The following is a 26,001-nucleotide window of genomic DNA, read 5'->3' as shown; positions in this document are numbered from 1 at the left end:
AATTCCAATCACTTTGCTTTACTTAATTCACCCAAAGATTCATATTTATATTTTGGGACAATTTGTAAAAATTTCGTGGAAAATGCCAGTTGAAGAGAAAGTATTCCTTGAGGATAACGTCGGAAAACGATTAGATCGCTGTGTATCAGATACCATTGTTAAAGGAGGTGAGTAACTACTTATGTAATGCACTATCGGTATATACAGAAAAGTTTAAAGAGTAAATCCAGGATTTGTTCTAAAAAATGTCGCATTTAACTTGTCGTAGTACAAGTAATAAATATTTTTGTGGGTGTATCATTGAATATTTATTAAAGTTCCATATCTGTGAAATCAGGGAAGAGGGTGTACAGTTAATTTACAATACACATATGTAAGTACATACATGTATTCACAAAACCCATTTTTCAGGTGGAGGACTTATTATTGGATCTGCTGTGTCGCTACTCTTTTTCAGACGACGAGCGTGGCCGGCATGGCTGGGTACTGGATTTGGAATTGGCGTGGCATATAGGACATGTGAAAAAGATTTAAACAGTTTAAAGTAGAATGTAAATAAAAGTGCAATAAATTAAATAAGAGTTAGTTTCATTCTGTTCAATTAATTCATATGGTATAGAAGCAAATAATGTAGTATGCAAGAAATAAATTCATGACGGCATTCTCTGTTCGCTAAATACTGGGTGCCAAATAATAGCTAAGTTTTTCATGGAAATACACCCATCCTAATTACATATTTTTTGGTGGTTTAATATACATATGTATGTACAGTATGTCGAGAAACTCTTTACACACTGAAAATAAATTAAATTTTTTGACTTTGGATAAGAAAATAATGGCCTTTGGTTCAAATTTATCAAATTTTTTTAATTCATAACCATTCAGGGATTAATTATAAAGTAGTTAGTGAAAAAAAAATAACAAAACTATAAATAGGTAACTTAAAAAATAACAAAAACAATGATTACTCATTTTTGACACTGTCAAGAAAGTCTTTACACAAAATATTTTCATTTTTTAAATTCAAAATTCTTCGTAATTATTTAATATATTTAACTTATTTTAATATTTGGTATGTCCACCCTTAGCATTGACTACATGCTGGAGCCGTTTTTTCATCGAATTTATCAATTTTTGTAGGTCATACTCAAAGGGAATCTTTTGCCACTCTTCCAATATGAATTCTTTGAGCTGATTGCGGTTTTTGGGCTGTCTTTTTCCCCACTTTCTTCTTCAAATAGGCCCCCAATTTTCAATGGGGTTAAGATCGGGACTCTGGGGTGGTGTATCAATAACTTTTCCACAGTTTTAAAGCAGCCAAGCTCTCACATTGGACTCTTTATGTTTGGGATCATTGTCTTGATAAAACTTAAATTTGGCCCTATTGTCCGTAATGAGACCAAATTTCTCCGCACTGCTTTTTAAATTTGTTTCTAAAATTTGGAGGTACTGTTTGGCATCCATTGTGTTCTCAATAAATTCAATATTTCCCACTCCTCGGCTAGAGTTGCACCCCCAAATCATAACCGAAAGTTTTCCAAACTTTACAGTCGGAATGATGTTTCGGTTATCTAAAGCTGTTAACGGCTTGCGCCATACTCTGGGTGGACCATCATTGTAATATAGCATCATTTTTGTTTCGTCGCAAAATATGACGTCATCCCAATACTCTGCCGGCTTACTGATCATGTTAACAGCGAAAGTGAAGCGCTTTTCCACATTGACCGACGAAAGCAGCGGTTTTTTTCGTGCCACTCTGGAAGAGTATTTATGGCGTAGAATAACCTGGCGTACTGTTTCGTGTGAAACAACCAAGTCAAGTTCTTCGTCAAGTTCCTTGGCCAGAGTCCTGACCGATATTTGCGGATTCTGATTAATTTTCCTCATGATTATGCGGTCTGCCCGTTTGTCTATCTTCCTTTTACGGCCACCTCCAGATTTGGTTTCCAGTCTCCCTTCGTTCTTCGCGCGACTTAGGACATTGTAAATTGTTTTCCTTAATACTGAAAACATGTCTACCATGTCTGCAACAGATTTGCCCAACTGGTGATTATAGTAAATCAACTGGACAACGTCAAAGCTTAGTCTTTTGCCAGGCATTTTAAAAATTTCAGAAAGTTAGTCTGTAGATGTGCACTGGTCAAAATTTCGCAACCAAATCAAAGTCAATGCAAAAATAGAGCATCACTGAGCAACGCCAAAAGCATAGATTACGGTAAAGTCCCGTTTTTTCTAAGAACGAGATCAAAACAGAGCTCGAAAACGAAATGTGTAAAGAGTTTCTTGACAGTGTCAAAAATGAGTAATCATTGTTTTTGTTGTTTTGTAAGTTACCTATTTATAGTTTTGTTATTTTTTTTTCACTAACTACTTTATAATTAATCCCTGAATGGTTATGAATTAAACAAATTTGATAAATTTGAACCAAAGGCCATTATTTTCTTATCCAAAGTCAAAAAATTTAATTTATTTTCAGTGTGTAAAGAGTTTCTTGACGGTTGGCATTTGTTCTAAGAGCGAAATTAATCCAACGAAGCAATGCCACTGGCTGGGGTACCTGAAAAATAACTATTATATCTGAGCTGAAAGGAGACGAGGGCTAAAAATGGCATTCCTGGGCGACTGTGTGATTGTATTTGTGTCGCAGATGCTGTTTTTTGCCGGAGGATGGATGTTTTTCAACAAGGAACTCTTCAAGCATTATGAAATTCGCCACATATCCGTTCAGCTGATCTTCTCATCCACCTTCGCCCTGTCGGTGACCATGTTTGAGTTGATTATATTCGAGATCATCGGCGTTCTAGAGTCGAGTTCCCGGTACTTCCATTGGCGCTTGGGTCTCACGTTGCTACTGTTTATGGTGACGGCTGTGATACCGATCTATATCTGCTACTCTGTGATACACAGCATTTCCTTTTTTTCCGACAAATTGGTGAGAATATTGACGACAATCTGCTGGTTTGTCTTTCTCTATGGCCTCTGGCGTATTGGTGAACCATTTCCACTGCTTAGTGCATCCCACGGCATATTTACCATTGAGCAGGGCGTTTCCCGGATCAGTGTTATTGGTGTCACTGTAATGGCCATACTGTCTGGATTTGGTGCCGTGAACTATCCCTACACCAGCATGACCTACTTTATCAAGCCCGTTTCCCGTAATGACATCATCTGTTTTGAACGTCGATTGGCTTTGACGGTGGATATGCTGACGGGCAAGAAGCGACGCATTGCTATGGCTGCCTATAACCATAATAAACAGCATAGCACAAAGCCCAGAATCTGGGAAATGATAACGTCGGCAGTGCACCGCACAAACAGCGGCGAAGACATCAACCAACTAAAGCAAGAAGTCTACGGCTTGGAGGAGCTACTGCGCTCCGTCTTCCTGGAGTTGAATTCGCTGAAAAACATGGAAGAGCGTCAGCGTTGGTCGGAAACGCTGAAGGGAAAGTACTTTAATGTGATTGGACACTTTTTCAGTGTCTACTGCGTCTATAAGATATTTATGTGTTGCATCAATATCATATTCGACAGAGTGGGTCGCAAGGATCCCGTAACCCGTGGCCTGGAGATAGCCATCCATTGGTGCGGCTTTGACATAGACTTTGCCTTTTGGAACCAGCACATTTCGTTTTGGCTGGTTGGCTGCATCGTGATCACCTCCATACGGGGCCTGTTGCTAACCCTCACTAAGTTCTTTTATCGCATTTCATCGAGTAAGTCGAGCAACATCATCGTACTGATCCTCGGGCAGATCATGGGCATGTATTTCTGCTCCTCGGTGCTGCTGATGCGCATGAATATGCCAGCCGAGTATCGGGTGATCATCACCGAGGTTCTCGGCAATCTACACTTTAACTTCTATCATCGTTGGTTCGATGTCATATTCCTGGTCAGCGCCCTGACTACCACCGTTGTGTTATATCTGTCTCGGAAGCCAGTTCCTTCGGATGACTCCGACTTACACTGAGAGAGGAGAGACAGATAGTCTCTCTATTAGGCTAAGGCGAATTGTCTTAGAATAATTTAGTATAACTACGGCAATCTGAAAGTTGTTTAAATCAATTTATATACCAGTGTATATATTTAATTGAATATTATGTAACTATGTAACTTCACAATCAATGCACAAAAATCAAAGTTAAGTATAACTGTGTGAGAAAATTAAAAAAAAAAAAAAAAAAAAAAATACTGTATATATTTCGACCCTTTGGACAGACTGCGATTGCAGTTGATGGCACTAACAATTATAGCTGGAGAAATATCGATGCTAACATCGATGTTTTTCTGAAACAGCAGAATGTTGTTACGCGCACATCTCAGGCAAAAACGCAGCCCTCCTCTTGTCCAACCGACCAAGGGGCGTTGCTGCATGACGCGCGGCGCGTAAACCGAATCAAACAGGAACATGCAAGAAAGAAAGCTGTCATAATAATATTCGAGGAAAATTAGAACTAAACTTAATAAAAGAACTAAGCATGCATTCAAAATACAAGTACAAATACAATTACTAAATACGGAAAAGGTATGTGAGTATTAGTAATTTAATAAGAGGAATTGAATTAGTGGGAAACTCCGATTCACACTGGCACCATCTACCATCCGTCAAAAACAGTTAATGCCAATGACAAATACCTGGAGAAGGCCGACCAGTTTTGGACAACGCCCAGCAACGAGTCGTTATAGACTCAATTATATTGTTTCTGAACATGCTATGTCAGGAGAACATTTAAAGGCAATACAAAGCATTAAGCCATACAAGTTTTCTGGAATAGATGGCATTATGCCTGCCTAGCTGATCAATGCAGGACAAAGAGGACAACAATAAAAATATATAAAATCTACAACACTTATCTCAACGAATCCTTTGCCTTCCGCAAAGATTTTTTTTGACTTCTTTTTTGCCGCCCCGGTACTTTCCACGACTGGAGGACGAGATCTGAACCTATTTCCAACGACCTAAAGACGCCATCCATATCCATATCCAACGCGCCGAAAACACCGAGGCTCAGGAACTGTAAAGGATATTTTATAAATGCTTCCGGAATACTAGCTATTTACAAGACAAATGATTTATGAAAAACTTGAAAACAAAAATGTAACATTTTTGAAGGCAAAAATCGATTAGGAAATGTCGTTTTATCGGCTTATCGTCTTAAATTATTTTCTGTGGATTGCCATTTCTCACTTCTGAGCAGCAAGTTTTGAGAACCACTCCACTTTTTGGAGTGTTGAAGTCTTTTGTACTTTACAGTTGGAGTGGAGTATGCGTATCCGACGTCCTAACTTTCGTTAGCTTATAAGCGATAGCTGGAGATAAATCATTTGTCAAATCACATAAATCTTTAAGACCGAAACATAGCTTTAACGCATAAGGCGCGGAAGCTAGACTTTGGGTGGACCCATTTTAAAGCTATTCTTTGAAATTATGAATTCCTTGAAAACGGGAGCTTTGGGTCATTGTAAATGTCTTTTTTGTGTACTGTTTTCTTCTACATTTCATCTTCGACCAACTAATCGCCTCGTACTCTTTGCGGAGCTTCTTTCTTATCAGTCGCGCCCTTTCGCTCTAATATTTTCATCCGTCTGAATCGCTGTATATCGCCGGAATAACCCTCAGTGAAGAATTTCACTTCCTCACAAAGAGAACAAATTAAATTATTAATAATTGAATCCATTTTTATTATACATTAAACAGTTTACATTCAATAGTAATGTTTTGAACTGTAAGCTATGGAATGAAAAATGTTAGTTTCCAATCTTTTCAATGTCATCAGCGTTATCAGTATTTAAAACTTGAATGTCTTTTTTAAAATGTTTTTCAATGGCACTACACACTGACATACATTTTTCTCCGCTTACAAGGTTTATAGCGATTCCAGACTTTCCTGAAATAGAACGCAATATAAGTGGTGATTAGATAGAAGTACTTTGAAATCAAGCTTCGGGTGCCGAAGAATCAATATAAATGCAAACGAAAGCACATATGTATGTATAAATCGTCTCCGAGGCTGAATACGTACATATTATTGATAGTCATTATGACAATAATATGGTCGGACTAGCTTTTCGTACAATTGAAACAATGGGGGTGGGGGGAGATCCCCCGCGGCATAGGCCGCGGCTCTACCTGCACGAGTGCATACTAATTCGTGCACAGTATCAAAACACGATTCATGTTTCCTTTTCACACTTTCTTATAATTCATTTTCTTCCCTTCATTTGTTGACTACGATTTGTTAATGGTATGTTATTGCTTCCCCTCACTGTTCTGTTCTATTGCTCTGTTCGTTGAAGTTAGTTCCCTAGATCTCGCTTTCACGGAAAGAGTGTTTTCCCTAGCAAAGAACCTAATTTGCGAAAAGAGAACCCATTTCAGGCAACTACGACATGGTGAACAAAACTATGTTTTTAAATATAAATAAAAAAAATTCTAATCTATAAACAAATTATTTTTATTAGCAGAATTTTTTCACATTACATCTGGTTTTAACTTAGTGTTCACAATGCTCAGTCAAACTCAGTTATTGACCGGAGTTTTCGGTCAAACTCTTTTCACAAAACAAACTACTCGAGTGACCCTCGTAAAATATTTCTACGCTCTTTTTGTATAAAAACTCTCCCAATCATTGTAACAAGTTCACCACAGTAGAGTCTCTCTTATGCCCAGTGCTCAAGCACTAAGATTTGTAATAAATAGTTATTGCCTAACGCTCAAACGCATCCATTGGCGTAGTAGCTGTCGTTCAGGAGACTCGGTGAGACTCGCGTGATGTCGGAGGTAATGTTGGGTTAAAATTTCCGAAAAAGCGTTACAAACGTGTGATTTTAAAAATAATTTGTTTCTTATTATATGACTATGATATAAAAACAAATTAATATAAACTTTTGATTGAAATTGATTTAACGACAACAAAAAATAAAAATTAAACGAATCGGATAATATTTTTTGAAACCTCATGCTGGAGAAGTCAAAAATGCATGAAATTTCAGAGGGCGGCTTTTTTGTCGCTGGGTGTATGTGAGGGTATGATTTATGTAAGTAATATAAAATATATTTTATATGTCGTTTGGTATCGTTGTTCGCAAAATGGACGAATTGATTTTTTGGCTAAGAATCGGTTGAACCGTTTGGGAGATTATAATATATTCAATTTTTTTTTTTTTTTTTATTAATGGTATGGAAGGCGTTGCGTAGCCACTGCAATTTCATTTGTTCCTTCTGGATATAATAATGATCTGATCTGTTTCGACATCATCAAAATAGTGAATGACATAGATTTGTGTCCTTTGTGGGGCGGGGCGAAATTTTGAAATACACTTGTAATATTGGGATATCACAGGAATCTGGATACAAAATTTTGTTTCTCTAGCTTTTAATTTCTGGGATGTAGGCTCTCATCGGACCGACAAACAGACATGGCCATATCGACTCGGCTATTGATGCGGATAAAAAATATATATTTACTTCATGGGGTCGGAAACGCTTTCAAATTTTTTGTTTTAACTAATATGGCATACCAAATCGTCCGGTACGTCCGATGCGATGCAAATATGTCTCGCAGTCTGCGTTGCCTCGAATATCTACCGGCAGGTCAAAATTAACGACAATTGTAACTTGTTCAATGTCAATACCTATAATGAAGAGTATAATTTGAGTAAATAAATGTTTGTTATATTCATTAAAAAATTACCCCTTGATAAGACATTTGTGGTTATGAGAACTTTTTCTAGTCCTGAACGAAATCGATCCAAAACAGCAAGTCGTTGATCAACAGTCAAGTCACCAGAAAGAACAGCAACAGAATGACCATCCGTAGCCATCTTCGATGCAAGCCAAGCAGCAGTACGACGCGTCTAAGAAATAAAATTTAAAAAAATTTGTAATCATCCCTGTCATGCATCGACATCTTACAAATAATGGCAAGGGAAAAAAGCGGGAATGTTGTGAACCGCGGCAACAGGCGCGGGTCTACTTTTATACTATGAGGATCCAGCTGGGAGCCTCACATTCATAAATACTTACACTCCTAAATTATCCAAGACCTAAGTCAATCTAAGACACATCTCGTATTGAAGCGAGCCCTTTGCATAGAACACTGAAGTCAGAATTATATTTGCTCATAGCCGAATAAGGTAGAACGTATTAAGCCTTAGCATAGTCAAACACGCGCCAATTGATTAGCTCACCCACACCCAAGAAACAGCGGCGGAGAGGAACCACCACGGAGAGCAACAGCAGGGAACGAAATTAATATCACAAAGAAAGAGAGACTCTTCACTTTTTATTAATGACTTGCCTTCGGTATTAACATACTCTCGAGTACTTATGTATGCGGATGATGTCAAACTCTGTGCCCAGAGTGTCCTTATCATTTCATTTCATTCTCGCTTGCATGCTGATATCAATAACTTTCAGTCATGATCTTGTGCAAACTTGTTACTCCTTAATGCCTCGAAATGCAAAGTAATGACATTTCATCCTTTTAGCCCCTTGTTGGCTCCCTATACCCTATGCGGTAGTTCTCTTGATATAATTACCCTGGTGGATGATATTGGTGTTATATTAGACGCCAAGATAAAATTTTCTGAACACATTTCTATCATGGTAAATAAGGCCATGGGCGTGCTTGGGTTTATAAAGAGGTGGTCAAAGGCTCTCTATACCTCGCTTGTTCGTCCGCTTGTGTATGGTGCCCTCAGTACAAAGTTTACCAGGACCGTATAGAATCAGTGTAAAAAAAGCTTTTTACTCTTTGCTCTGCGGGGCCGTAACTGGGATGCAGGTGTGAGACTCCCATCTTACTTTAGTAGACTGCTATTAGTAAACCTCCTTGGTTAATCGTAGTAAAATGCTTGGGGTGATTTTTATGCACAACTTGATCAAGGGTGATATAGACAGCCCTGATTTGTTGAGCCACATAAACCTCACGATTCCTATTAGACTCACTAGAAACTATACATCGTTGTCTCTTCTACTTTGTAGATAAAATTATTCCTAGCATGAACCGTTTAGGGTCTTATGCTCGGATTAATAATAATTCCCTCTACCATATTATATCCACCACTAATTTAATTCCTCTTATTAAATTACTAATAGTCACATACCTTTCTCGTAATTAGTAATAGTACTGGTATTTGTATAAGTTAACAAATGTTAACCAAATTGGCCACTGGGCCGCCGAGACCGCCGGATGCCAGCCTGCATCGGTACCTTCAGTTTAGTTTTATATTGACCCCCGAGTGGCTACTACAAATTTGGTGTTAACCTTGCATCCTATATTAACTCATAGTAATGAATTAAGGTTTATACATTATTCAAAGTAACATTAAAACTATTATTTGAATGCATGTTTAGTTCTCCTAGTAATGTTTAGTTCTAATTTTCCTCGCATTTTAGTCTAACAGCTTTCGTTCCTGCATGTGTTTGTTCGGTTCGGTTAACGCGTCGCGCATCGTGCGGGTCGGTTATGCGGTCGGTTGGGCGGGAGGAAGGCTGCGTTTTACCTATGATCCGCGCGTAACAGCCATTTGCTGGGTTAACACGGACCACTTGATGGTGCAGTAACTGCATTGCCTCTTGAAAGATGCTGTTCGGTCAAACTCTCTAAAGCAATAAATTACTCGAATGACCCTAGTAATATTGATAGCTTACGCTCTCTTTTTGTACTTACTCTCACCATCATTGTAATAAATTCACCACAGTAGAGTCTCTCTTATGCCCAGTGCTCAAGCACTACGAATTATAATAAATAGTTATTGCCTAACGCTCAAACGCATCCGTCGACTTTTCTTGCGCGACTAACTAACATATCGAATTTATTTCGTTTGCTGAAAACTAACAAACCCCCATCCGTGAATAAACATTAATGCGGAAAACGCTCCGTGCTCGATAATATCAGCTCGTACACTCACAGTCTTCGTCTCATTGCTTGGATGGTTAGGTTCATAAGGAGATGTCGGAAGCAATCGCCGTTTACCACAACCTCACCGAACATTCAACAAACTCATTTTGCAGAGGACATCCGTTTACAACAGAAGCAAAAACCACTAAAAAGTAGCTTAAAGTTGCTTACTCCCTTTTTAGAAATCGTGAACGGATTTAAACTTATCAAAGTTGGTGAGCGGTTGGAATACTCAGACCTACCAGACGGTCAAAAACATCCGTTGCTGCTGCCTAGTCAGTCCAAATTTGTATGGAATTATTTTCGCCTTTTGCATCTTCGGAACTACCACGCTGGACCTAAAGCCTTAGTAGCTCTCATTCGTTTGGAGTATGGGGCTCATTACCGCCCACGCGACTCGCTCCTGCTCGACTCGATTCGAACGCTGCGGAGTTGACTTTTGTGGACCCATCAATACATATCTACGTATCCGAGGAAAGGCACCTACTAAATCATACATAGCCGTGTTGGTTTGCCTGCTCACCAAGGCTTGAAGCTTCATGAAGCAGATCCAAAATGAAATTTATAAATTTTGCGCATCTGCCTCTATTAATTTCCGTTTTATACCACCCAGGGCACATCATTTCGGAGGCCTTTGGAAAGCGGCAGTCTAGAGCGCAAAGGGGCTGTTGAATCGTACGCTGGCTAACACCAGATTCACCTTTGAAGAGTTGAGCACTGTCGTCGTCGAGATAGAATCGATCCAAATGACAATAGCGCTCTCACGGCTCATCTCTTGGTTGGCGAATCATTGAATATCAAGCTGTCAAGTATGGACCGCTACGATACGATTACGACCGTCAAGCAACGGGTTTGGAAGCAATGGTCTGCTGACTACGTCAACAAATTGCGTTCTCGCACGAAGTTGACAGCACCCTCAACGGACCTCCCCGAGAGTACGTTGGTCATCATCCATGAGGACAATTTATAAACCACCACTACGTTGGAAACTAGGCCGAGTGCAGTCTACGGTGCTTGGGAAGTATGGGCTTGTACGGGTGGTGCACCTAAATGGAACATGTTGCAGGCCAATACATAAGTTGGAAATTCTTCCGGTGGTTTAGTCCTTTCAACGGGGCCGGGATGTTCTGTCAAACTCTCTAAAAGAATAAATTGCTCGAATGACCCTCGTAATATAGATAGCTTACGCTCACTTTTTGTACTTACTCTCAGTATCATAAGAATTATAATAAATAGTTATTGCCTAACGCTCGCTCAACCGCATCCATCGACTTTTCATTGCATGTCAACGTCCAAGAGCCTTTCGGAAAAGACTCGTTGACCCGAAAGCCCGACATTGAACGCAGGCTTGTGATTGGCCGGATTTGGCGAGAGAGGGGGTCGATTTCAAGGACAGCCAAAGCGAAAGCAGACGAACCAGAACGAAGACGGAGCCAGAAGCCAGAGGGTAAGGAGAGTGCAACGGCAGCCGCGCCACAGAGACTAGCAGACGAGAGCCATTAACGGAAACACGTATGGAGAATCGACGCTGGATTTGCGGATGAGCTGGCCGAGATATGGAAAAAGTAGGTGGTAGTGCGGTGGGAGTAGTCGGGCAAATGAGGAAATAATAAAGTAATACAATAAAACCTAAACTATACAAGCAATAACTCTCTCCTAGACTCTAACATGGTCGGAGCCCTAACTATAGGTCCACCTCTCTCCTATCGACACCTGGCCACGATCCTGGCAACATTGGTTTTACCCTGCTGGGATCGGAAGTGGGATGCTTTTTGTTATGCCAACCAAAATAACGGTTTTTCGGTTTTTAAATTTAATATAAAAAAATTTCCGGTTTTTTTTTTAACATAGCTTTGTGCTTCCGTTTTAACAAAAAGCTGGATTTTTCCGTTTTCAAAACGGAAAAATGTTCCTCGCCGAAATTAAAAGTAAGTCTTTTTATACAAGAAAACGTTGAAAATGGTTAAGTACGAGGAGTTAAAAGTTGAGCTTTTGAAGAATTGACTGAGCGGGGCTTACCGACCAGCGGTTTGAAAGCCGAACTGTAGCTGTGGTTAAAACCTGCATTGGAGAGAGCAGGCGTCAATGTCGAGGATTATGAGTTTTTGGCAAGGCTCCACAGGGGAGGAGAATCAGCCCCGGCGTCCAATTGGTAGAGAGACGATTAAACAGATGATGGTACAGATGAAAAACCAAGCGAAGGTGCAGCAACAGCAACAAGTTATGTTGAGTTGCAAGATCTAGTCGAGCTGATGTTGCAACAACAACCGATGATTTTGCAAGTAAAGAATCAGGTACAGGAGCAACGAAAAGCTCAATACCTGAAATTATAATTTATCACAAAACAGGTGAAAGAGAATAGACCAACGTTGACAAAAAGTTCCAGGAAAACTCAAGGAACTGAGAGAAGAAGATCGACTTGAAGGTTGAGTCCGTCAATTCGCGGTGGGTGTTCCTGTCAAAAACATGGTAAAAACTGCACCGAAATTCGCTACAGCTTTAATTCGAAACGTCAGCGTCGGCAATAATGGGACGGAAACTGTTAAGCATGCCCTGGAGCGTCGATATGGAGGTGTCTTCCCGATATTCTGGAAGTATATCGGAGGAGAAGGGCAGCGTAAAACATTACGGGAAGTCTCTACAACAGTTCACAACAGACATAGAGAGACACTCATGGCTGACATATCAGGGATCAGGGATATAGGCACACGCCGCGCGACATCAACGACATTCTTGTTGACATTGTGATTTTATACAAGCTGCAGCTTTCTTATTAAGGCAGGAAATTTCTGTTGGGTCAGCGTTCCTTCAGCATCCTGAGCGGTTAAAGAAGTCTCTCGAGCGATTGCAATGCTGAACAAATAATTTATTATCCAAATTTAAAGCCACGAACGAAAGTAAACAAAACAAAAATCAAAGAAATCCTATGTTTTGCGCTGTACAGCAAATTTTTGCACTCAACAGAACATTTATGCGTTTTACAGCACCCTGTTATCCTTTTTCATTTCTATAAAAACACAGTTTGTGGTCGAAAAAGGACTCCGACCTCTCGCGCTCCCAAAGACTCACCCAATCCCTTTGGTGCAAACTCGTTCTTTTCCAGTGTTTTTTAAACAGAGCCCATCTATTTTCAATGGGATTTAGATCTGGGCTATTGAGCAGGCCACTGGATTAAGTGAAAACTCGAATTATTGGGACGATTTTTCACGAATTTAGATTGGGATTGGGTTAGTCTTTGGGAGCGCGAGACGTCGGAGTGGCGCATGATACCTTGCCAGCACCTACTAAATTTAGTCGAGAGCATGCCAATACTTATTCGGAATATGATAAAAGCTAAGGCCCTTTGGAACAAATATTTAAAAAAAAATGATTAAAGTAAACAAATTTTGAAACGTGCAAAAGTGGATACATGCTCTTTTTTTGAAAAAATTAAAGTCTCTTAAGGAAAAGGATCTCTTTGAATTGAAATTGTTGTCTTTTTTCATTCTCAATAAATTAATGAATCTTTAAAAAAAAAAAATCACATGGATTGATTGATTTTTAAAGATTTTACAGGTGCTTAAAGTGAAAAGTGATAAACATGTATCCACATGTGCTCGCCACTGTAAATTCCGACCATTCATAGGGTCGAGTTGAAGGCGTGTGTGCAAATACCAATCGGAGAAGGAGACACATTTTAACGTCATCACCATACATTAATATAACTGAATGCGAAATAGCTTGCGGTAGGTCATTCATAGATAGAAATTACCGCAACACTTGATTATGCGCACGAGCAGCTTTGGAATGACGGATAGCTTTGCAATACCGTGGTAGCTTTCGATATTATGCTCTATTATGGTATATCAAATTGGTCGCAGCAGTAGAGAAACGAAATTAAAAGAAAAAAAATTATTTAATCACATACATTTTTGCATCGTGTTGATTTTTCGACACCAAATAGGAGCTCCCCCAAAAATTTTGGGAGAAATTAGTGAATAGTGGGCCGTCAGCCATCGGGTGCTACAGGGGGACAAACGGATGACGGGTCGGCTCGCACAACTGTGAGCTCGGAACTGAGGCGCAGCCGCTCCGGTTAGTAATACCCGGTGCGGTCTGCGTCTCACACCCCCCCCCTAGGACACAGAGGGTTGCGAGCGAACCGTCACCCGCCGTAACTGTGCACACCGGTGGAAGTACGACTATACTCTCCCCGTGAGGGCGGCTGGAAACAGGTCCTAGCACGGTCATGTCTCTGCTAGGATGCTGGCGAATGGTAGTCGGGCGGAGAGAAGAAAACTCTCAGTGAAATTACCCCAATCCAAGGTGACACTGTTATATGCCGAGGGATGCATGGCCGGGGGGGTGCCCGGTCGCTAATATGCGGACTCTGGATACCTGCCGACCTCCAGTTTAAATCAGGCTTCCCGGGGCAAGCGGGCTATGCCTCGGGTGACCATCCCCTTCCCGCCTACTCGTGGGAACTACTATGCCAAATAATAAACATATAAAAACCAACAAAGCCGCAAAGGAGCTCGGTACTCCTCTTAAAGTACCGGAGGGACAAGCCAATCCCTCTGCACCAGCGCCTGGGAAACCGGGTCCAAAGAAGACGGGGAAGGAGACTGAGTCGGTCCACCGTCTTCAGGCAGCAGCCGCAGCGAGGGGGGGCCCGAAAAGCCAATCGGGTCCTTCCAAGTCGGGTGGCTCCAAGGGCGAAGCGGATACCGGGGTGGCTGCCAAGCAGAGCGTAATCGCGGCTGGTAAGCGCACCGGGACCGAAGAACCCATGGGAGCCCCGGCGGGCAGCGTCTCTGCACCACGGGGTGGAAAGCCGTCGTACCAGGACAGGAGACGAGCGGCTTTCATCCTGTCCAACGAAGACCCGAACTTCAAGGCGTCAGCCGAAGGAAAGGAGCAGAGGCTGTGGGCCTGCTCAATCCTTCCACTGTTCCAGTCAGCCAAAGCCGGAAAGGGCGCAGCCAAGGCCCCAACAAGCGGCAACGCTCAGCGGAGGACCCCGCAAATCAGCCAGGCCAAGCCCAGCAAGCCAAGCGGGTGAAGACCCACCTCACGAACCGGTCGTTCGCTGAGGTGGCGAGGGGCAAGACCCTGATCGGTGTCCTGGACAGGGGCGCCGAGGACGGCCATGTCCCTCGCGATAAGTGGCACCTGTTGGGAACGAGCTCCAGGACCGGTTCCTACTGGAACTGGAGGAGAACGGCGGACCACCGCCAAAGTGTGAGGACGCAGGGTGGCATCAAGGCAAGGTGAAAGCCATCGCCTGCCAAGACGCTCGCTCTGCGGCCCTCTACATGAAGGCGGTGGCGGCCCTAAAAGAGGTCTATCCAGGGGCGAAACTGGAGGCCGTGAAGTGGGAAGATGTCCCTAGTCGCCCGAGAGCCAGAGCGTGGGTCTCGGCTAAGCCTGCAGAGCCTGAGAAGATCCTCAGGTTACTGCAGGTCTGCAACCCCCACCTTCCTACAGCCGATTGGAAGGTGGCAAAGGTGGAGGAAATCCAAGGGCAGAGGCGCCAGATTATCCTCGTCCTAAATGAGGAATCCAGTGATCTCCTCGCAAAGTCGGACGGTGTAGTGGATTATGGCTACAAGAAGGTCACCATATCCACTTACAAGTCCGATCGCAAGGGCAGGCAAGCGGAGGTCGAGCCAGACCCGGAGCTGCCGGAGATCCCGAAAGAGGGGGCCTCGTGCGAGGAAGACAACCCGGCGTCGGATGCGGCGTCCATGATGTCGGACGATATCTTGGACGACTACGCGTTCGACGAGAGCGACCTAGCCAGAGGTCTCAGCCACATCGTTGTCGGGGAGGAGCCGGAGTCCCCTGACAGCGATCTAGAAGCAACAATGGTGGAGGCGAGCCTCAGGAATGTTGTTGACGCTCCTGCAGATAAACCTCCACCATTGTAAGGCAGCATGCGCTGCTCTACTGCTCCACCTGGCCAAGGGTGGAGCCGACATAGTCCTCATTCAGGAGCCCTGGATCCTCGGAAACAGGGTCTCCGGTCTGAGGACTTCTGACTACAAGCTATATGTAGCTGAAACCGCAGGTAAAATTCGTACCTGCATTCTTGCAAAAAGAGAGTTGCACTTATTTTTGCTCCCAAATTTCAGCAATGAAGACCACACCGCGTGAGCCTCGAAGGCCAGGAGCGCTCACTGAGGATCTGCTCCGCATACATGGGGCATGAACAACCAGACCCCCCTCCACACGCGCCTCTCCGGGCTCTAATCGCAGACTGCTCGGCCAAGGACATCGGCCTAATTGTGGGGTGCGATGCCAATGCACTGACACAAACGAAAGGGGTGAGTACCTTTTCAGTTACTTACTGACCACTCAGATGGTCTTACTAAACCGGGGTAGTGATCCCACCTTTATCATTAAAAACCGCAAGGAGGTCCTGGACCTCACGCTTGCCTCTCATGAGATACAGCGTAACATTGTATCCTGGAGGGTCCTGGAAGAGCACTCCTTCTCGGACCACAGGTACGTGGAAACTGTCTTCTCCTTCTCAGTACCGAAGCCAGTCCGATTCCGGAACATCAGGCGGACAAACTGGACTCGGTACTCTGATTACCTCTGTCGTGTTCTCCCTGAGCCCCCATCTGAGGAGGAGTTCTCCACGGAGGCCACGACTCGTCTTCTTAAGATCTTTACCGACGCCTGCAATAAGGCGCTCGACAAAGCATGCCCCTCTGGCAAGAACAGAGGCCGGAAGAAACCTGAATGGTGGAATCCGAAACTGGGTGAACTCCGGAAAGCCTCCCGGAGACTCTTCAATAAAGCTAAGGCTGAAAACGTTGAGCAAAACTGGGCCGAATACAAGGCCAGTCTGTCAACCTACAACAAAGAACTTAGAAAAGCCAAACGCGCCTCCTGGCGTAAGTTCTGCAGCGAAATCGAGAGTAACTCAGAAGCCTCACGCTTGCGCAGAGTTCTCTCGAAGACAACACCCACCCTGGGCTACTTGAAGAACACCGGCCAGTCGTGGACTACGTCCAGCGAGGAGTCGCTAAATCTTCTCCTAAATACCCATTTCCCTGGCTGCGATGAAAACAGACCCAACTACCTCGCGCCTCCTTCTGTCGCCTCAAATGCCATCTTGAGACTGCTAAGCCAGGAGAACATTTCCTGGGCGATCAGAAGCTTTAAACCCTACAAGTCCGCGGGGCCAGACGGCATTTTCCCTGCCCAACTGATTCACGCGGGACATAAAGCCATTAACTGGCTCAAAATAATTTACGAGGGAATCTTCTCCCACGGGTGCATTCCTGACACCTGGCTTCAGACCAAAGTCGTATTCATACCCAAGGCAGGCAAGCCCTCGCACACTGCCCCAAAAGATTTCAGACCCATAAGTCTATCGTCTTTTCTTCTAAAGGCGATGGAGCGGCTCCTGGGGCTGCATCCAGTCTGATCTCAGACTCCCAGCATGCCTATCGGAAGGGAAGATCCACCGAAACGGCCCTACACTCGATCACATCGATCATCGAAGCATCCTTTAATTTTAAGGAGTACACCCTAGTAGCCTTCCTCGACATAGAAGGCGCCTTTAACAACATCCTTCCGACCGCCATCACGGGCGCACTGACGGATCTGGGCGTTGACTCCAGGACGGTGAGCCTGATCGATCAGATGCTACAATGCAGGACGGTTGAGGCATCACTGGGGACGTCAACGTGTACCAGATTTGTCAGCAGAGGCACACCGCAGGGCGGAGTCCTCTCGCCACTCCTATGGAACGTGGCAGTGAACACACTGCTGCGGGAGATAGAGGGGGTGGCTGCCGTGTGGTGGCGTACGCGGACGATGTTGCCATAGCATTCTCCGGAAAATTTCCGCAGACATTGTGTGAGTGCATGACAAGTACTCTCACGAAAATGTCGAAATGGGCAGACAAATGCGGGTTAGGCGTCAACCCGTCTAAAACGGAACTGGTGCTTTTCTCTAGGAAGTACAAAGTTCCGGTACTGATTCCCCCAAGACTATGTGGGGAAACGCTAGTCTTCAGCAACAACGCCAAGTATCTTGGCCTAATCCTCGATAGAAAGCTCGATTGGAAATTGAGCATAGAGGATAGAGTAAAGAAGGCCACAGTGGCCCTCAATACTTGCAGGAAAGCCATCGGACTAAAATGGGGAATGACCCCCTATATAGTTCGGTGGCTCTACACCGCCATCATACGACCAATCATGCTCTATGGAGTGGTGGTATGGTGGCCAGCCTTGGACAGAAGGACATGCCTCAATAAACTCAGCAGAGTTCAACGCATGGCAGAGCTATGCATAACTGGCGGGCTACGCACTACTCCAGGGGAAGCCCTGGATACTGTGCTGGACCTCCTCCCTGTGGATCTCATGGGAAAGAAGGTGGCAACACTTTCCGCCCTCAGAATGAGAGAAGCCAGACTGTGGAAAGCATCCGCGGTTGGGCACTCGGGAATCCTGATGAGACTCCCGCAATTACCAGAGAGGACAGATTACTGTATCCCCAGTGATCACCTCTCGACGCCCTTCCAGGTATCAATCCCATCTAGGGAGGACTGGGAGATGGGCGAACCAGGACCTGCAAATGCGGTCCACTTCTACACTGATGGCTCAAAGCTAGACGGCCGCGTGGGAGGCGGAGTCTACTGCAGCGAGCTGAACATCAGTCATTGCTTCAGGCTCCCGGATCACTGTAGTGTGTTCCAAGCGGAGGTTGAAGCCATCAAGGACGCCATTTCGATCGTCTCCAAATTACTTCTAGATACGCACTTAGTGTGCGTCTTCTCGGACAGCCAAGCAGCTATCAAAGCTCTAGGCTCAATATCGTCGAACTCAGCGACTGTAAATGACTGCCGCAGGTCTCTGCACGAGATCGCAGAGCAGTTAGATCTCTTCCTTATATGGGTCCCCGGCCACAGGGACATCGAAGGGAGTCTCTGTAAAGTCTCAAGATTGATATGGCCATATCGATCGAAGAAGCGCTCAGCAGAGCTGTATAAACTCAGCAGAGCACAGTGCTCTGCAGTTACTAGAGCCATTACGGGACACTGGCAGATCGGCACTCACGCCTCTAGACTGTCAATCCCTCATAACGACTTCTGCAGGAGTTGTCGCGACGAGGAGGAGGAGGAATCGGTCCCCCACTTCTTCTGCCACTGCCCAGCCCTTGGAAATCGTCGTCTTCGTATTCTCGGGGCCGCTTTCCTCACGGACATTTCGGACCTGTCCGTAATCAAACCAGGGACCTTGTCCAAATACATCCAAGCCACCGGATGGGACTGCCCTTAACCTGCAGTAGTATGCTCTCACGGTTCGGGCAACGCGAAGGGGCACATGCCCATGCGGCAACACAACGGACCTTTCATAGGTCCAAGTGAGCTTGGGGGCGGGAGGCTCTTATCCCCCCCCTCCAGGCTACCGCCTTAACCTAACCTAACCTAGTGAATAGTGTTAGCTTAAATCAGTAGTTTAAAAAACTACATGTAATTTTTACATGCAATTTAAAAAAAAAATTTGTTTTAGGAAAACCCTAAAATAAATGTACTCTATAGTTAGTTGTCAATTTTCAATAATAAGCATGAAATTTGTACTCACATGACAAAATATGATGGCTTGGCCAATGCTGATGCATCCATAAATATTTTGTATTGCATTATATTTTCCGTCTTCATTTTTACATTTAACGTAATACTGTTTAATATTATCAAGAGATTCCTGCTCTCGATTCAATCTAACAAAAAATTAAGAAGTTCTTAAGTGAAAAAGTAGGAAATATAAATATATACATAGATAAAAGGCACTCCGATTGAAAGCCGACAGCTTAAATGAATCAGTTATACCTTTCAAACCATCTTTCCATGGTTCATTCAGGTTCTTTATTTCAACCTCTGTTGAAATGACGAACCCGAATGCTAAAATTAGACATGAAGGAGGACATGGGCTTTCGACATTATTAAATAATACAACAAATACAATAATAAAGATTTAGTAACTATTTTGATTGCTATTTTATAATTTTCTGTAAAAAAAAAATGTCCAGAAATTAGAAAAGCCCGAAGAACAAAGTGACTATAATTTTGAGATTCTACGCAATTTTAAAAGACAACAAAATTATGTGATCAAAGACTAATTCAAAGATGTGGATTCTAGACCATCAGTATCCATTGGCTCATTTGACAACTTACTTGTACGAATATGTTATATGTTGTAAGAATATGTTATATATATATATACATATATATATATAGAACTAAGAGCTTAATTACCTTATAATTGTTGGCTCAGTAACAATTAGTTTAGCAAACTCCATCACTTCCCTATCATAGGTAGCAGAGAAAAACAAAATTTGGCAATGATGATTGAGCATTCTGAAATACAAATACATAACATTTTAGAGGATTTTTAAGGTAGGTAAGGGAGGGAGGTAATTTTGGTCGTAATGATATGACAACAGTATGAATAGAGGCTAGTAGTGGTCTCAACTCGAAACTCGAAGCTCGATCGAGGCCAAAGTCTAAATTTTGTACTATCTTTCTATTGCCAACAATTCGTTTTCTGTGCCGTTTTGGTTACTAAGCTAACGTTACGAAAGAGTACCTTTGCATTTGCTCGCTCAGTACCATGCTCTCATTTCATCATATATTCTTTACCTATACTCGCTCTTGTTATCTTTTCTTTCCTAAGCCGTCGCTAAGCCAGCAGCAGCCATCCTGCTGTAGTTAGTTACTGCTTGATATAGTTGGAGGACAGACCTTTTTGTCTTCATTATATTACTTTAGCTCGAGATCGGCTCGCTTGTCTCATTTAATACTATATAGTAAAAGGCTCTGGTATCTTCGGACACCCTCAACATACAAATTACCTACAATAAAATTTATAACGTAGTTGAAATCATTAATTCGTGAAATTATTTAAAAACTAGTCAGCGAAAAAGCTCGTTGTCTCAACAAATTTCGACCAGTTAATATTGAAAGTACTTAAGCGGTGAAAGCAAAAGCATATTTAAAATTTACATTTGCAAGGTGAAACGAATGATTGAATAATAATAAAAAAAAAAACCGTATGCACAGTCCAGAGTAAAACAAAAATGTCGCAGGAAATAAGCGACACAGAATCTGACAATTACACGAAGTTGTTCCTGCTGAAGAGAAACCATCAGCAAACAATAAGTTGTATCCGAAAACCATGGTAAACATTTCAGTTAATAAATTAAAAGCAATTGCAAGGTGTCAAAATACGATATCTCTTATGGTTTAGGAAGCCATATCCGCTTTATGAAAGACTCATTTTTTAAAGTTTTTCAAAAGCATATCCTTTTCCCTGGATGACCTGACATCTATCCTTTCCGGATCCAAGTCCACTGCCTTAACTACACTGGACTTCTGCATATAGGGTTTCATGCTGGAAAAACGCAAAAGCCCAAAAAATATGCCTTCAATGTCAATCTCATTGTTCAACCAAGTTTAAAACAAAGACACTGATAGTTTGTTTGTTTTAAGCATGAATTGATGATTTTATAAAATTAAATGTATACATACTTATGTATTCGAATACACTGATCATGGTGACCTTGAGTGGCTATCATAACATCTGCTTCGTCTAATACAAAAACCGAAATTTTTTTCATGTCAAAAAGACGAAACTTGTATCCCCAGTCTAACATTTTGCCTGGTGTTCCAATTAGGATGTGCTCAGTAATTTTGTTATTACGATCAACTGAAAACAAACAAATTTCAAAAGTTTTCAATCTTAAATTGATATGAGCTTCTTATGTTTTACAGACCTTCTTCACCGCGAACTGCAAATCTTAGTTTGATGTCGGGACAGTACTGTCCCATACGTGCAGCAACTTCCCCTGTTTGGATTGCCAATTCATATGTGGGGGACAAGCACAGGACCTACAATTAAATTTATCAATTAAATATAATTTACATTTTGGTCAAAAATTCATTTATAAATCTAAGTAATACAATATGGCTTTCAGAATTTAAAAAATAAATTTTGTGGAATGTAACGAAAACTGTAAATTTAAATCTACAAAAAATAACTTGCGTGAAGTCTGCTTTGACAACACCACTTTCTTTTTTAAATTCCCTGGCTGTCGATCTGGCACTAGGAATGCTTTTTACTCCTTCAGGCCCGTAGATAACTGTAGCGTCTTCCAAGCAGAAGTCCTAGCCATCAGGAAAGCTGTTACCGTTATGGCAACGTGTAAGCTTATAATAAAAGAGCAATACAAGCGACTAACAGACAGATACATATGTGGAAATTATTATGACAAATAGATAGAAAGCGCACCTTTGAGCTCTGCAGACTTGGCAGAAAAAAGGGCAGTCATACGTACCCCTGTGGGAGCTTCTACCTGCTACTTACATTGGCACGAATCAAATATACCATGTGCTCTTGCAGTACCGGTTACATTTACCTGAGGGTGATTTAAATTAACGTTCACACGGCTAAGCATTGCCAAGACAAAGGCAGCCGTTTTTCCTGTTCCAGACTGGCTTTGAGCTATCATATTTTGTGGTGGATCTCCAAGGAGCATTGGCAAAGCAGTCTCTTGTATTTTCGACGGCGTGTTAAAGCCCATTGCGTAAATGCCTTTTAAAAGTTCCGTCTTCCTATAATTACAAATCTTAAAGCATTTATGTGTTCAAGTATTTTTTTAACTTACAGATCTAATGCTTCGAAAGTTTTCACAGAATGTAGGGGTGAATTCGGATTTTGTTGCTGTACATCAAGAGATAATTTTGGGTTTACCAATCCTTTTCCCAATATTTTAATTAGGAGGCTGGTTTCAGCAGGGCTATAGGATAAAAATATGTAAACAGTTCAGTAAATTCAGTAGTTAATTACATTGTAAAAGCTTAGCAACCGCCTGAGATTGATTTCGAGCTATCTTTGTTTCAGGTCTCAAAGAGTCCTCTTCAAAAACATCCTCCTTTCACCAGCCATCTAGGCCCCTTACTCTTGAGCTCTGTGTCCAGTATAAGGACATTTAATTTCATTTCATTCGCACTTGCAATCCGATCTCAATAACTTTCAGTCATGGTGTTGTGCAAACTTGTGATTCCTTAATGCCTCAACATTTCAATTTGTTGAGCCCCTTGTTGGCTCCCTATACCCTATGCGGTGGTTTTTCGAGTGAATGGTGGATGATCTTGGTGTTGTATTAGCCGCCAAGCTAGGGTTTTCTGAACACATTTCTAACATGGTAAAGAAGGCCATGGGCGTGCTTGTGTTTATAAAGAGATAAAACACCAGCTCAACACTATGGTCGGATTCGATACAAAGCACAGATTAGAACAGATTCCAATGGTTAACTTGAAACATCATATCGCGACATAGGCACTAAGTTATTAGACTGGTTTGCCGAATACCAAACAGTACCAGGCAAGTTTAAGTCACCAAGATCTATCATATGATATTTATCTCATAGCGAGGAAGAAAGTTTTTACAGCGGACAGGTGCTGCTCTTAAATTAAAATATCCAAAGAAGGTGGAATATACGAGCAAGTAATGAAAATAGCAAAGGCGGTAGGAAACAGTTTTACAGATAGGAATTCCAGTTCTTGTTGCACTTGGACTGTGAAATGTTACGACGTGAATTTTGAGACCACTGCAATTAGAACCTCTCCTACATGTCAAGACGAAAGGATATTTCTAAAAGTTGTGTACCGACCTGTCAAAACTTCGGAACTAAGAAAGTCCCGCTTTAAACAGGGCTTGGTTAACACAACAACGTGGGATGGAAATGAGACGAACACGGACGCTATTGACATTTCTGGCTGCATGCTCTCCCAGGTCATAAAGTGCCCTTGCACTTGCAAAGCTGATGAACTAAAGGCGTGGTCAGCGATTGGTATTGGTCAGCGATAGGTATTTTAAAGCGATCCAAATTGCACAAAAGCGTTTGAAACAAAGCATTACAAATCAACTGGTTGCCTGTTTGTTTGAAAACTGGTCAACAACAACTGGTAATGTATCAAATTTAAAATTTCAATAGAGGAGTAGGAAGTAGGAGGATCAACTCTGAGTGGTAATCTGGTAATTCTGCTTATCTCGTGACGACCGTTGTTTTATATTAAAATGTAGACGCAGACACCGACAAAACAAACATTTCTGCCTGCATATTCTCCAAAAGGACACTATCGACAAGCACATTTAACACATCGAAGGCCCTCTTTGGTCTTCGAGTGGAACATTTTTTAGAGTCCCAATTTGAGTGGATCGAGTCGGTTTTTAGTACGGTGTGGTCGGAGTTGAGTTGAGCGATCTATGCTTTGTATCCACTCACCACTTTCCGAACTCTATTGTGTTTCACAATTAATTTCGACCGGAAACGACTAGTTACTCAGGTACTCGATACATATTTGTAGTACATATAAATGTACTCATACATATTTTTTTTTATAAATATTTCTATAACCTTCAATGTAAAATAAATATATGTACATATGTACTTGTACTATGAATTTTCCTTGTTATGGCCAAATATATACAGATATGGTTGTATAAATAGTGTTATATTCTAGGGACTTACTCAGCGACCTCCGGTTCGCATTCTTCATCATTTTTCGTTGCCGGCAAATCATACATAGAACTGTTGTTCCTGATAGCAAACGCATTCTCATCAGATTGAATTTGAAGTTGGTCAACCTATAATCGACAAATTATAAATATATATATTTACACAAGAGGTTCAAGTACATCATTCCATACCAGTTTGGTAACTTCCTGGTCTTCTGCTTTTTTAACCCAATCCGTCATATTTAATGTTTAGCTTACAACAAAAGAATTGATAGAATTTAAGCATAAATATCAATAAGTCGATAAGTTATCATCGTACTCATTCGATATCGAATTATTATCGATTTGAAGAACTAATGTAAAGTTAGAACACTAAATAATAGAACACTGGATAGCATTAAAATATTTGGGTAGACTCCAGTTTTAAATTACATTTGGGTTTTTAGGTAATCCCGCTTTCACATATTTTTGTCATCTATACATATGTTTCAGAATACTCTGATAAACAACAATAGTGGACCTTTCGTATATATACAATTTTTTTTTTTAAATAATAATATTTTCCATAGCTTGTTTAGACGGAAGAAAGTGCGTGATTGAAAAAGATCAAGACATCTTTAAGCTATTTTAAAATTTGTTTAATGAATAATAGTTGTTTTTTTGTGGCAGTCTATATAAATTGTATCGGTATTTTTTTCAAAATTGTAACATTAATATTTCAAGAAAACTGGAAAAGTTGAACGATACAAAACTTTGAAATGCGATTTAAGGAGGTTCGCCCATTTTCTAATTTAAAAGTTTAATATATTCCATACGGTATGCCGGAGCTACAAAGAGGTATGATTTTTAGCTTTTAGGAATTGCAAAAATTCAATGCAAACAGATATAAGATACTTTTATGTGAAAATAAGGCACTAAGATTAAAAATAAGTGAAACAAATTTAAAATTTTAACAATTAAAAAATTAAATGCTTCGGTTTTCACCAGCTTTTTGGACAGCAATAAAAGAAAAGGCAGTAAAATTTGTTAAAGGGAACGTTGGCAATAAATAAATATTTACGCATATCAGCACAAATGTGCATGTAACAGCACTGAGTGTTCTCGTAACATGCGCATAACATTTAACTTAAAATGTTGATGCACCAAAATAATTTTGTGATAATTAGCAATTTCATTTTCTGTTTCATACAACAAAATTTAAGTAACAACTCACAGCTTGTCGCACATCGTATCTAAGAGGTCTTGATTTTTTTTAATCGCGACTTTCTGCCGTCGTTTAGCTTCAAAGCAAACAACTTAACAAATTAAAATACGCTGTATTTTTTTGAGGTAACCACGACAGCTGTTTTCGTTTGCCAGAATCAATAAGAAAATGAAACATATCAGCAACAAAATCGGTGAAAACGGGAGCAACTAAAAACGAAACGTTCTGGCTTAAAAGTGGTTGGAAAATGGACGAGAGATATGTGATTATATATTTTTGTATTTTTTCTTGCCTATGGTAGTGGAGTTTTTTTCTCGTCCAATGAAAAAAATTTGTCTTACGATTTGTCCAAAATATTTTATATAGAGAGAATGTC

At 41.6% G+C, this 26,001-nt stretch overlaps 3 protein-coding genes across 3 annotated transcripts; 2 read left to right on the top strand and 1 right to left on the bottom strand.

Moving 5' to 3' along the window:
- On the top strand, positions 1-694 carry LOC117187223 (MICOS complex subunit Mic10). The gene is made up of 2 exons (XM_033389430.1): positions 1-167; positions 412-694. The coding sequence occupies exons 1-2, from the start codon at positions 83-85 to the stop codon at positions 546-548; spliced, it is 222 nt and encodes a 73-aa protein (XP_033245321.1). The 5' UTR covers positions 1-82; the 3' UTR covers positions 549-694.
- Positions 695-2,483: 1,789 nt separating this feature from the next.
- LOC117187081 (Golgi pH regulator-like) lies at positions 2,484-4,148 on the top strand. The gene has a single exon (XM_033388933.1). The coding sequence runs from the start codon at positions 2,606-2,608 to the stop codon at positions 3,968-3,970; it is 1,365 nt and encodes a 454-aa protein (XP_033244824.1). The 5' UTR covers positions 2,484-2,605; the 3' UTR covers positions 3,971-4,148.
- Positions 4,149-5,658: 1,510 nt separating this feature from the next.
- On the bottom strand, positions 5,659-24,724 carry LOC108157005 (DEAD-box helicase Dbp80). Its single transcript, XM_033388932.1, has 11 exons — positions 24,614-24,724; positions 24,435-24,550; positions 22,566-22,697; positions 22,317-22,512; positions 21,675-21,789; positions 21,430-21,607; positions 20,158-20,259; positions 19,487-19,622; positions 7,695-7,857; positions 7,522-7,635; positions 5,659-5,888 (listed from the first exon to the last, which is right to left on the bottom strand). The coding sequence occupies exons 1-11, from the start codon at positions 24,659-24,661 to the stop codon at positions 5,749-5,751; spliced, it is 1,440 nt and encodes a 479-aa protein (XP_033244823.1). The 5' UTR covers positions 24,662-24,724; the 3' UTR covers positions 5,659-5,748.
- Between the last annotated feature and the right edge of the window lie 1,277 nt (positions 24,725-26,001).

The sequence above is a fragment of the Drosophila miranda genome, chromosome 2, assembly GCF_003369915.1.
Source record: "Drosophila miranda strain MSH22 chromosome 2, D.miranda_PacBio2.1, whole genome shotgun sequence".
In the NCBI taxonomy this organism is placed as follows: Eukaryota; Metazoa; Arthropoda; class Insecta; order Diptera; family Drosophilidae; genus Drosophila; species Drosophila miranda.
Note: the sequence above shows the minus strand (reverse complement) of the source record. Positions and strands in the feature narration are given on the sequence as shown.

What these genes read in the sequence shown, in the direction of transcription:
- LOC117187081 (XM_033388933.1), top strand. Translation starts at nt 2,606, where the DNA reads ATGGCATTCCTGGGCGACTGTGTGATTGTATTTGTGTCGCAGATGCTG.
- LOC108157005 (XM_033388932.1), bottom strand. Translation starts at nt 24,661, where the DNA reads ATGACGGATTGGGTTAAAAAAGCAGAAGACCAGGAAGTTACCAAACTG. An exon ending in ACCAGGAAGTTACCAAACTG is followed by an intron (nt 24,551 to 24,613) that starts GTATGGAATGAT and finishes TGTCGATTATAG; the next exon opens with GTTGACCAACTTCAAATTCA. An exon ending in TTAATTTAAATCACCCTCAG is followed by an intron (nt 21,790 to 22,316) that starts GTAAATGTAACC and finishes ATTTAATTGTAG; the next exon opens with GTCCTGTGCTTGTCCCCCAC.
- LOC117187223 (XM_033389430.1), top strand. Translation starts at nt 83, where the DNA reads ATGCCAGTTGAAGAGAAAGTATTCCTTGAGGATAACGTCGGAAAACGA. An exon ending in AGATACCATTGTTAAAGGAG is followed by an intron (nt 168 to 411) that starts GTGAGTAACTAC and finishes CCCATTTTTCAG; the next exon opens with GTGGAGGACTTATTATTGGA.